Here is a 12,368-nt window from a genome sequence, read left to right on the forward strand (position 1 = left end):
ACTAAAAGAAAGGGGAAAAGTTTGCAAAATTATGACTTGGCCTCCTCAATCACCAGATCTATCACCCATCGAAAAGTTGTGGGATGAACTGGATCGGAAGATCCATTTCAAAACACAACTTTTTGAAGAAAAGTTGTGGGATGAAGAAGAAGGTGAAACAGGTGAAACATCTTTTATTAATCAGCAATTGCTATGGGAACGTTTGCAAAAAGCTTGGAATGAGATAACAGCGGAAACCATGAATAAATTATTAGCCCGAATGCCAAGATTATGTGCTGCTGTTACACGCTCCAAGGGGTCTCATATTGATGAAAATAAAATTTAACATTTACAACTTTGTATATTAACATTTTATTGATTTTATATATTTAAAATCATCCTAAAATGTATTGTATTTACTGTCTAATTCATTGTTTAATAAACAATTAAAAATAAACGCAATTTTCTTGCAAACTTTTGTTACTTTATTGAAATATTACAAATGAGCGGAGACTTTTGCACGGTAGTGTATATATATATATATATATATATATATATATATATATATATATATATATATATATATATATATATATATATATATATACATATTTACCTTTTTTAGCTTATTTAGTCAACCATTTGATCACTAGTTTTGCTTATTTTTAAACGATACGTTATTTTCAGAAAAAGAAAAAAAACGAGCAGTAAGGAAAGAAATGATTTCTGCCCCATCCCAAACTCTCAGAAGATGTAGCAGCACTCTGCTGGGAGTCAGGCTATATGTCAATCGATGTATGTACTAAAGCCCTTGGCAGCAAGCTATTTCAGTGTGACGCGAAAGTGCTCATCTAAGCTAGCATTTTAAGCATTTTAAGTTATAAATTGGTCACTTTTTGCACAATCGGAATTGGTGTCGGCATCGGCTTTTTTCTATTACTTTACCAATTTTCTAACCGATGGCATTATATTATTTTTATCCTGCATAATTATAAGAATTATATAATAAATAAACTAAACTTTATGCATTACTTTGAATTTTCTTAAGAATTGTTTATATTGACTTTGTTTACAGACAAACTCGCTTGTATTTTTAGGATGATGATTAAAAGCTTTAGTTTAACCAAGGACGTAAAATATTTTTCGTTACACTTTAAAAAAATCATATAGATGCCCCTGCTTTGTAAATACTATCTTAGGTATTTGTTATTTTAAATATAATATTCCTTGGTGAATTTCAGATTGATGGTCAGCCGCTTGTTTGGGATCAAATAATCAGGTTGTATGACTGGGATCTTGGAATAGATAAAGATGCCGTGGGGTTGACAATGGGACACAAGTTAAGTGAAGAACATATCAACCTCAATTCAAGAACACGTATGAGAGTAAATCTAGCAGTACAGGTTAGAATTAAACATATTGTATTTCTGCTGACCTGGCAGATATTTTATACATGCCAGTGAAGAGGGTTTAATGATATACATGTGTTCCTTAGCCTATTTGCAATCTGTATTAGGTTAAAGGCTGCTGTTGCAGTAAAAAAAATGTATATTTTTATAAAAAGGTACTCAGTTCAACAGTAGCAGACATGTTAGAAGAACAAGGGCTCCATTCAAAAAAATCATTAATCAAGTTTATTAGAATGATGGATAAATTTTACGATTGTTTAAATGTTTCAAAAATTTTTAATTACTCTCGAAAACCAGATCTCGACCGATATAAAGCCATTCATGATGTTAGATTTGATGTAAGTTATTTATGATTACACCAAGCTTTTTTACTGAATTATTTGAGAAACTTCAAATAATTTTGTAGTACATGTACCCAGCCAACAAGCTGACATGGGCCCCATCTAATTTTTACCTGGGCTACGTGGGCTGATCTGGGGCAGGGTTAGCAATATAGATTCGACATGGGTCTTATGTGGGACGCCCATCAAACCGGCCACTGCGAAGCGGCCGGCCTATCAATATACTATAGTATGATCGGCCATGAAATATTTTTTATCAAGCCGAAATTAGGCAAGTAATTTCTATAGTGAATTTTTTCCTAAATTTGTCTTAATTTCTTGTATTTGATTTGAAATTTATTACAGTAGAGATGTCTAATAAAGTATATAGCGAGCGAAGTCGACGACGTCACATCCGTTCTAGGGTAGATGAGCATTTTCGCATTGCAGCTGAGAAATCTCTTAATGTTGCTCTAGCTGAGGAGGATTTAACTTTAGAGATAAAAGCTGTTGATGGTCTTGAATATCAGAATGGAACTGATTATGAGGGAAATGTTGCTGATGAAGATTACTTAGTAGGAAGTTTGATGGAAGTTGAAGATATTGATCTTTGTGTAGAACACTATAATGTATACTTTGATGATAATGATTTATCAGATGAATTTGAAGAACACGAAGAAGTTGAGCAAGAACCAGATTGTAATGTTCGAGAGCGGTTAGCAGAATGGGCAACTCATTACAATATCTCACATGCAGCCACAAATGCACTTCTGGTTATTTTAAAGCCTCTTCTTTTAGATATCCCATTTGATGCAAGATCATTATTATCTACCCCAAAAGTAACTGATATAAAGTCTGTTGGAGGTGGTCAATACTACCATTTTGGAATATCTCATTCTTTATCTTCAGTTCTTAATGCATCAAAAATATCTTTAAATGACATACCAGGTATACTTACTCTTCATATAAATATTGATGGTGTACCTTTATCTAGAAGTTCAAATTTATGCCTCTGGCCAATCCTAGGAATGCTAAAAGAAATACCCAGGCTAGGTGCATTTACATTAGGCATATACTCTGGAAAATCTAAGCCTAATTCTGTAGATGATTATTTACGGGCTTTTGTTGATGATATGCTTACAGTGGTGAAAACAGGCATACATTTTCAAGGTAAGTATATAAATATTGCTCTACCTGATGCTTTCATTTGTGATGCACCTGCACGAGCATTTTTGAAATGTACCAAGGGTCATACAGGGTATTATGGCTGTGAGAGATGTTCACAAAAAGGGGTGTACCATAATATTCGTGTGATATATCCGAAATTTGATTCCCTTTTTAAGAACTGATGTTCAATTCCATGAACTTATTGATGATGGACATCATAATGGCAAGTTACCTTTACATGACACAGGTATTGGTATTGTTAGTCAGTTTGTTTTAGATTATATGCATCTTGTGTGATTTGATATGGTTAAGAAACTTGTTCACCTTTGGATGCCTAGTAGGGGAACTGGAATGATTTCTGCTGCAATTGCAAATATCATATCAAGTCAACTCAACTCAGTTAGATCCCATGTACCAACAGAGTTTGCACGAAAACCAAGATCACTTTTTGAATTTCGACAATGGAAAGCTACTGAATTCCGTCAATTTTTATTATATACAGGGTCAATAGTATTAAAGAATAGATTGCCTCCTTTGTTATACAAAAATTTCATGATTCTTTCTGTATCAATAAGACTTCTTTTAAGAAATGAACCCACTTCTGATGTATGTGATTATGTTGAAAAGCTTCTTAAATCTTTTGTTGAAGGGCTTGCTAAATCTTATGGGATCCAAAACTTAGTTTATAATGCACATAGTCTGACACATATTGTACAAGATGTTCGAAAGTATGGGTCCTTAAACAACATCTCATGCTTTCCTTTTGAGAATTACAATGCTTATTTAAAAAAATTCGTAAGACGACCTCAAAACCCTGTTGCCCAGATAGTTTATCGCTGTGCAGAAAAGCAGCAAGCTGTTGAACAACAGGCTGAGGAGGGAAAAATAGGCGTAAGAAAATTATCTTGTAAGAAATCTCATTTTGATGGACCAATACCTGACACTTACCATAATTGTTATCAGTTTAAGAAGTATAATGGTCATTTTTTGGTTTCTGAATCTAAACAAGATAGCTGTTTTGAAAAAAGTGGTACTATAATTGCAGTAAAGAATATCCTTGTTAATCCTTCAAACGAAGTTCTGGTTGTATATCAGAAATATCGTAGTATGGCATCTTTTTTTGATTACCCTCTGGATTCAGCTTTACTTGGAATTTATGTAGAAGGAGATCTTGAGGACCAATTACATGTGGCTTCAGTTAATTTATTGACTAGAAAACATATGCTAATCCCTATTGATCAACATTATGTTGCTATGCCACTGGTACATAACAACTATGGAAAGTATCTTTGAATTTTACTTGTATATTGAGCCAGCATCAATGATTGTAATTTTTTTATTTTGCATGACCATAGAGTCATAAGTATAGTTCTTGCATAAAGTATTTAAATAGCAGTTTTCTGCATCTTTTCTTCTCTACTTTCATGATGTACAAAGTTACCTTGCCAAAAGCATATTTGCTTTTATTTTGGCTTAAGCTTTTTTAAACAAAACTGGTACAAGTGATTGATCAATCTCACTCAAGGCAAGTTATTACTTCTTGGTCAGTAATGTTTTATGCTTTGATCTACCTGTTCTGTAATTTTGTTAATTTCACACAATCCCTTATGATATTATTATGTTTTCATAGATATATTCATGTAAATATCTTTTAATATGTTATATCTAGCAAAATATGGTTCTCTTTGCCATTGTTGAGTTTGTAGCGACATTAACTATTGCCATCATACCTACAAAATGGTTTGCCTCAAAGGAGGAGGATGTCTGCTTCTGGCCACCTGCTGGCGCAAATATCAAGCATTTTGTTCTTAAAGAGATAACACCAACAGAATCTTGGAGCAAATTCAGCATCAGGTGCTTGGGGAAAGCAATTATGTTAAGTTTTGTTTATTTATTTATTTTTTTCTTTTACATACTTATAAGCTTATCAAAGTTAGCTTTGTTTTCATTTTAAAATTAAAATATAAATTTAGATTAAAAAGTGTACATAATAATAAAAATATATTTTCATTTAGCAAACTATGAAAGGGCACGTGAGAAACTCCAGAAAGCAGAAACTACCTCTGACATCCAGACGACAGATACAGAGCTGCAAAAAGAGAGTAGGTAAATGTTCTTTAAATTTTTTCTTGCATACCCTAGTTTTATTTATGGTGTTGCAATCCTTCATCATTCTCAAATACTTTTCTTACTAGAAAAGTATTTTTGTTATTTTTAAGATGATTTTTTAAGTTGTTTGAGGTAACAGCAGTTCCTCAAACAACTTAAAAAATATGTCTTTTTCTGATCCTTTTTCAGGCTCAAGTTAAACAAAAGAGTACTGCCTTCGGACTCTGAGTCTGAATGTGATGACATTGTGGTTCCATCACCTCCAAAGTCCTTCATCCCTTGTTATCCCCTGTCAACATCATCCTCTCTGGTTTCATCACATTCACTAGTTAGTTCTCAGTCACCTTCCAACTTCAACCTTCCTCGTCCTTCTGAAACGCTGTACACTACAAGACCTTCAAATTTACTCAATGATTCAACTGGTATGTATTGGTCTTGATATTGTGGCAGATTTTATTCCTTTACAAAACAATTTTGTGTATTTAATTATGTTTGATTGCATTATAATACTGAATATACATATAATCCTTCAGATTGGTAAATGGTCTTTTGTTATGCATATCGAAAGTATGTTTTGTTTAAAAGAGGTGTCTTTTACCTCGTAATCTGTAATATATTAAAGAACACTATTTATTGTTAAAAAAGATTTTAATTTTTTTTATATTTTTAGAAATATATTTCAGGTCAGCTCAATAGAAATGAAAATCTTTTGGGGAGAGTCTTAAGACAGCTAGAAGAAGTTAAAGAAACTCAGCGTGTACAAATGACCATGTTTAGAAGTCAACAACCAGTTCAAAATGTTGCAATACTTCTATAAGGAGCCATTTTTCCTTTGCTAACAGAAGAAGATTTTACATTAATGGAAAGAAAACTTGATGACATCAATTTCTTGAATAGTGTAGTAAGTAGTATTAAACATAATCTATGGATTCTGTCTAAATAAGTTATCCAACCGCCATTTATGAATTTTAGTTTATGTTTATTGTACATGCTACAAAGCCCCTAAGAAGACTTGTTGTCCCATCATATGTACTGTGTTCTCATGTAAACCTCTGAGGGCAAGTATAAATGATAAGATGTATATGATGATACAGTATATACAATGAGAAATATAAATCAAAGTGTTCTGTCTGAGAACTTGATTTAATTAATTTTAAAAAATGATAGCAGGACTATGATTCTACTTTCATAGAAAATTTTAAATTTATTTTTAGGTGAATTTTATTGCTGATATTGGGGGCAATACTCTTGAAGAAGCAACTAAGCGGATGATGGCTTTTGTGATGAGCAACAACTTAGCCATGAAATTTAACGTTTTTGGTCGTGGTGGTAAGAGAGGGTTTGGGTCCACCCGACTTTTTGATACTGTGTATAGTAAGTGCAATCTTATCTAATTAACACTCCAATGATTCTCTCATTTCGAATTTTCAATTAATATTATAAATTAAATAGTTTTAGAGTAATAACCATGGTATCTTTCTATGTGAGTTCCTTATTTTCTTCCTTACTTACCAGTTTAAAAAACAAACACTTTTAAGGATGTTAAATCAATTACATGCACTATTAATGTTGTTAATAGTTTTATTACATTTTGTATTTCAGAGGCAATTAAAGGAAACCAAAAAACAGCTGAGGTCAATAAAAAAGACTTTGAGAAGGCAGTAGGTAATTAGTGATAAGTTTCTTGTATATTTAATCTCTTTGTTGTGAAACTCCTACTTTTATTAGGGTGTGAATTAAAAAAGCTTGCTTTCATAAAAGAACTCTTCCCCTTAAAAACTACACTAACAAATTTGCAGAACTATATTGTAAAATTTCTTTGTATCCATCTGTAATAAGCTGAAAATTTTCCTGTTTTAAAAGTTACCTTTAGTCTCCTGATATGGAAAGGTTTATCCACAAAATTTAAATCTGGAGTTAAAGAAGATTATCATTTTGTCATCACTTAAAGTGAATTAATTAATATAACTGTTCTAAATGCAACGAAAAGTAACAATTTTGTATGTTTTTATCTTAGGAAAGCGGCTTTTGGGAAGTCGAGACCGCGACGGTAACCGTGCCAACCGAGTGAGGGCTTCGGCAATTGCTGAATAATTCTTTTTATTCTCAATACAGTCACTTACAACATCCATGTATATTTTTTGTGTTTCCCAATGATATTCAAAAGCTTTGCTTTTTTTCCCAAACCAAACAGTCTCACCCAAAGTGGCTCGAACTTGTTTTAAAATCTAGATTTATGCGCAATTTGCTTGACTAACGTCATGTATTGGCTTAAAATTTAACTACTTAAAGTCAAAGCGTCAACATGCTAAGTTATGTTTAGTTATAATGAAGTAATCTTAGCAACAGAAAAGCGCAAATAAAGTATTGTTGAAGTATCTTTTAAAGAAAAATCAAATGAAAGAGTAGGATTAACAATTTTCGCCGAACCGTGGTTAGCCCACATGGGACCCAGTTGGAGCCCGCGGCCAATTTAACATGGGCCCCACATAGTTATTCTACATGGCTCCCATGTATCAGCCCATCAAGACCCCATATGGGACCCAGCTATCCGAGTTGGCTGGGTAGTTAGACCTTGGTTCTAACAGCTGATTTGTAATCTATATATATATATATATATATATATATATATATATATATATATATATATATATATATATATATATATATATATATATATATATATATATATACACATATATATATATATTTTTTTTATATATATAGTGGCTCCAGAATACATTTTTGACTTTCATCAATAATTAGGAAGAACAATGCCAAAACATTCCTAATTTGTCTCAAGCAGAAAAAAACAGATTTTGCTTAAGTAAACAAACTCTTAAGGGGCTTCGAATTACTGGTAAAAAGATTTTTACTGTATCACGTTAGTTAGTTAAATATAAATAGTTATATGATTTCTATATATGCAGAAAACATTATAGATAAAATCATTTTATATTTATTATATTTCAGTTATATAAATATTAAAATATCGCTCATACATATTTTGAAGTTCATACTCATTTAAGGTTTGTATAGTAGTATGTTTTCGGAAAACTTAGTTACCACAATAAATTCATAAAATAACTGATTTCTTTTTTAGTGAATTCGTTTACAACCCTTGGAAAGTTTTTGCTTGTAGAAGGAGCCGAATACATCCTGTCCGAAAAGTTCTGTCAAGATCCGTTAGAGGAATACTTTGGTAAGCAACGAATGCGATTAGGTAGTAATGACAATCCTTTGTTAATTGAATTTAAATCCAATGCGCTTGGCTTAAATGTTGCCGGAGATAATTTGATTCGTGTATTTGGTTCAAATACCAAGGGTCGAAAGGATGAATTTCAAAATCTTGATGTGAAGAACACTGATTTACCTTTAAGTAAAAAATGAAAAATTGATTTAGTGCAAATATTCTCTTAAGTTATATTAAAACATTTTCATCAGGCAGTGACTCGAGTTTAAATGTCAATTTAATAAATATAACATACAGATATCTTGACTTAATATTACTTTTTAAATAATCCCATATATTCAGGGTATTATGAGTGTATTATCATTATCGTAGTATTCAGCTTAATTTTAAAAGTATTTTCTATATTTACATATCGTGACGTTAGAATAATATGGTTTTATCTCTATTTTATAATGTTGAGAGAATTTAACTTCCGACTTTTATTTATTAAATTATTTTGCAGCATGAGGTCTTTTTTTTATGTTATTCGTGTTTTATAATCAATAATTTCTGAAATTATCTGTTTGGAATATTAATTCTTAATAAAGTTGGAATTAACTAAAAAAACAACCTTAAAAATTATATAAATAAGATTAATATATTGAAATTTTATAATTAATAATATAATAATTAAAAACCGATAGTAATAATTGAGAAAGCGTCTTTTTTGAATTTTTTTTGTTTGTTTTTTAATTTAAGAAAAATAATCCAATATTCAGCTTATTTCCGACAATCGATTTACGAGATTTTTTGAAGTTCACCGATTTTTAGGCCTGAAATTGATAAACATGGGGTGTTAATAAGCTTGGGACATGCGGGAAAATTTTTAGAAAATTAATAAACTTTTCATCATTAAATACCCCTCCGTGAATTAAAAGTACAATAAATGAAAAAATTTACTATTAAAAAAATAATTACCTAATCAATGAAAAATATATCAAAGCAACGATAAAAACCAAAAAAAAATACTGTTGTCAGTTATTTTAACCAAGGACGTAAAATAAGATCTTATTTTACATCCTTGTTTTAATATTTCAACATTAACATTATCATTCCAAGATGATTGTTAAATATACACTTTTATTTCAGTTTTAATATTTTAATACAACAAAATCTAGTTAATTTCCATCAAATTTTTAAATTTAATCCATCTATTTTTTAAAAAAGAATATTTTAATGAGTTGCTCATTGTAGTGTGAACAAAAAATATTTCTAAAAAAGCAAACAAAAATAACTTAGTAGTGTTTATTTTTACCAATCCTTTGTTAACAAAAAACAAATATAAAGATATATAAATATAAAGCTAAGCATAAGATGTTAAACAAACATAAGTAAGATGTTTATTCTATATATAATAATATACAAATTTCTAATTACTTTAAAAGATTTTTCTTTTTATGCATTGTTTTTCTTAATGCCGGTTCACCTTTTTCTGATACATTATTTCCTATTTTCCCACTTTTTCTATTTATTATTCGGACCCAGGCTTTTAAAAATGAACGCGAACGTATGCTCACCCACTTTCTAAGTATTATTTCTTTTAATAAATACTTTAAAGATTGACATTCAACATTTTTGGTAAGAGATGTCCAACTCAAATCGATAAGGAAACTTGCTTAAAATTTTTTGATTAAAACGTCTCTCAGATCTTCACCTTTATATTTGATGATGAGATGAGAGTTCAATACAGTCCTGGCAACATTTTCAACCTTTCGAATGAATATAAAAAAATCATCATTTACAGAAAACAGTCCACCTCTATTTATTCTGTCTGTCCAACTTCTTGTATATTCTAAAAACGTTTTATTTAATAATCTGTTATCAGAATCTGATTCCCATGACTTAATTAGGTCTATTACAGCTTAGGTCAAAACAGTGTCTTTACGATTAGAATACATTTTTCTCAATGAAAATGGAATAAATCCAGCTACATAGCGAATAGTTTCTTCTTCCTCTGCTGTTAATTTTAAATCCAGCTCTTTATAATTTGATTCTAACAATACATGATTCCTCCAATCAATGACATTCTGAAACCATGTCTTTAATATATACAGAAGGTCAAACCCAACTTTATAATTAGAAAAGTCAAAAACTAGTTCATTCCATGAGGAGCGTAATACATTATTCTTGAAAAGACAGTGCAACATCGTACACTGTTGCTCTCTTAGCTGAGATGTGTTTCTACGCAAATTAACAATGGGAAGAAATACTTCAAAAATATTTGTGCAAAAGTCAATCTTTTTTTCTCTAGCACTTTCAAGTATGCATAACGCTAACTCAGCTGCATAATTGCCTGGTGTTTTAAACCCTTCAATTGTAATACTAAAAGTTTCATCTAATATAGCTGTTTTTATACTTTCTTTGAAGAATTTAACAGAATTTTCATAAAATTCTTTTTTAAGCTCCAATGACAGAAGTTCTATAGAAAAAAAATAATTATTGGATTCTTAAGATAAAAAATTATATATTTGTATATATTATTTATTGACTGAATATTGTGTAATAAAATAATTGAAATTGATAAGTGATTTCTACTAATTTATATATATATCAATATCCCAGCCAACATGTTTATCTGGGTGGAGCCAGTATGGATTTATTGACCCAGAATACCTATACGGTGGGTATAATAAACTTCATATAATGAATCACCTTATCATACGTATTATATTTGATATTAAATGGGTTAAAAAAACACTAGTGTAGCAGTACTTAGCTAATTAAAATTTTGCCTATAGTTGAAATAAGTTTGTTAGTCTAACTTATTTTTGAATCAACATTATTATTTTTTTAATGAATAATTTGCTCGACGATCTAAATGGACTGTTTATTAGTTTTATATTCCGTGCACTGTTTGGCGAACAGTATTCGAAAAAATAATGTAGTAGAAAAACAAAACAATGCATGGTATTATAATATATTATATACTTCATATTATTCATTATTTTATGTCCAAAGATATTTCTCGGTGAGGCATTATGTTCAGATTGAAATCAAACAAGATGAAGTCATGAGATGGCAATTGAGTTAAATGTGCTAAAGCCTTCAAGGACTTTAGCACGTTTGACTCAATTGCTATTTTAGTTTTGTGACGCAGTAAGCCGAGCCCTCACATTCGACTTTGATGTACATTTCTCTTTACTGTTTCTGCAAACAAAATAATTTGAGATTTGAATAACTCATAAAAAAGAAAGTTACTATAAAAAGTTTTAACAAAACTATTTACTAATTAAATTTTTTTTTTGTAGTTATATTTACAGTTCATATGTATTTGTATTTATTGCCATTACAGCACTATTGCGGCCAATAATTTCCAGTGTACAACCTCCTTAATCAAATTAGCATCCAACCTGGTCAAAACAATAATTTTAATATTTAAAGAAAAAATATTTAAAAAGTTGAAATGGTTTCTAAAGTACTTAGTAGACAGAACACACAATAAATTTTATATATTTATAGTTTATTCCTTGTTATTGAAGATAAGGGATCCTGATATCTTTAAAACACAAGTATGTTGAATGTTAGTAAGCATCTATTATATAATATATTTTATAATATAATATATTATATAATGATGCCTATTAACATTCAATTTAAAAGGTTTTCGTCAAAATCTTTCAGCTTTAAATTAAACTCAACCAAATTAATGGAAATTCAAGCAACTAAGGAACCTAACAGTTAATTTAAAGCTGAAAGATTAAAAATCTTTCAGCTTTAAATTAAACTCAACCAAATTAATGGAAACTCAAGCAACTAAGGAACCTAACAGTTAATGCTACTGTTTCCTAAGAGGCTGCACTATAATATTCTTGTGTCATTTTTATCTTTTTTTGTATTTACATTTTAGAATCGTATTTTGCAGCTTTTTGAATAAACAAAGCGCTTTTAATACAGAAACAAAAATAATTCACATTTAAATTAAATTAAGCAGGGATGGAAAGACTTTGTGAAGCTTTGTGATTAGGAGAAGTTAATTTTTATGTACTTATACCAAATTCCAGGTAAAAAATGTACAATGTATGTTTAAAAATGTATTTTGCAAAAAATCTATATTGCAGTCAGTAGATAAAGTAGGTGGTAACTATTCTAAAAGAAAAAAGCATTAGATTAGAATAAAATAATTATAAAATCATGTCAACAAAATGTAACTAA

General features: G+C 30.0%; 2 protein-coding genes across 2 annotated transcripts; both read left to right on the forward strand.

The window, feature by feature from the left end:
• The first annotated feature begins 1,066 nt into the window (after positions 1–1,066).
• LOC136092161 (uncharacterized) lies at positions 1,067–3,060 on the forward strand. The gene is made up of 2 exons (XM_065819894.1): positions 1,067–1,382; positions 1,544–3,060. The coding sequence occupies exon 2, from the start codon at positions 2,080–2,082 to the stop codon at positions 3,055–3,057; it is 978 nt and encodes a 325-aa protein (XP_065675966.1). The 5' UTR covers positions 1,067–1,382; positions 1,544–2,079; the 3' UTR covers positions 3,058–3,060.
• A 1,463-nt stretch (positions 3,061–4,523) lies between these two features.
• Positions 4,524–7,111, forward strand: LOC136092162 (uncharacterized). Its single transcript, XM_065819895.1, has 6 exons — positions 4,524–4,981; positions 5,174–5,406; positions 5,668–5,885; positions 6,199–6,358; positions 6,587–6,649; positions 7,002–7,111. The coding sequence occupies exons 3-6, from the start codon at positions 5,844–5,846 to the stop codon at positions 7,076–7,078; spliced, it is 342 nt and encodes a 113-aa protein (XP_065675967.1). The 5' UTR covers positions 4,524–4,981; positions 5,174–5,406; positions 5,668–5,843; the 3' UTR covers positions 7,079–7,111.
• The last annotated feature ends 5,257 nt before the right edge of the window (positions 7,112–12,368 follow it).

The sequence above is a fragment of the Hydra vulgaris genome, chromosome 15, assembly GCF_038396675.1.
Source record: "Hydra vulgaris chromosome 15, alternate assembly HydraT2T_AEP".
Classification (NCBI taxonomy): Eukaryota; Metazoa; Cnidaria; class Hydrozoa; order Anthoathecata; family Hydridae; genus Hydra; species Hydra vulgaris.

Coding starts and splice junctions, on each gene's coding strand:
- LOC136092161 (XM_065819894.1), top strand. CDS start 2,080: ATGTCTAATAAAGTATATAGCGAGCGAAGTCGACGACGTCACATCCGT.
- LOC136092162 (XM_065819895.1), top strand. CDS start 5,844: ATGGAAAGAAAACTTGATGACATCAATTTCTTGAATAGTGTA. Junction 6,359..6,586: donor ACTTTTTGATACTGTGTATA/GTAAGTGCAATC, acceptor TTTGTATTTCAG/AGGCAATTAAAGGAAACCAA. Junction 6,650..7,001: donor AGACTTTGAGAAGGCAGTAG/GTAATTAGTGAT, acceptor TTTTTATCTTAG/GAAAGCGGCTTTTGGGAAGT.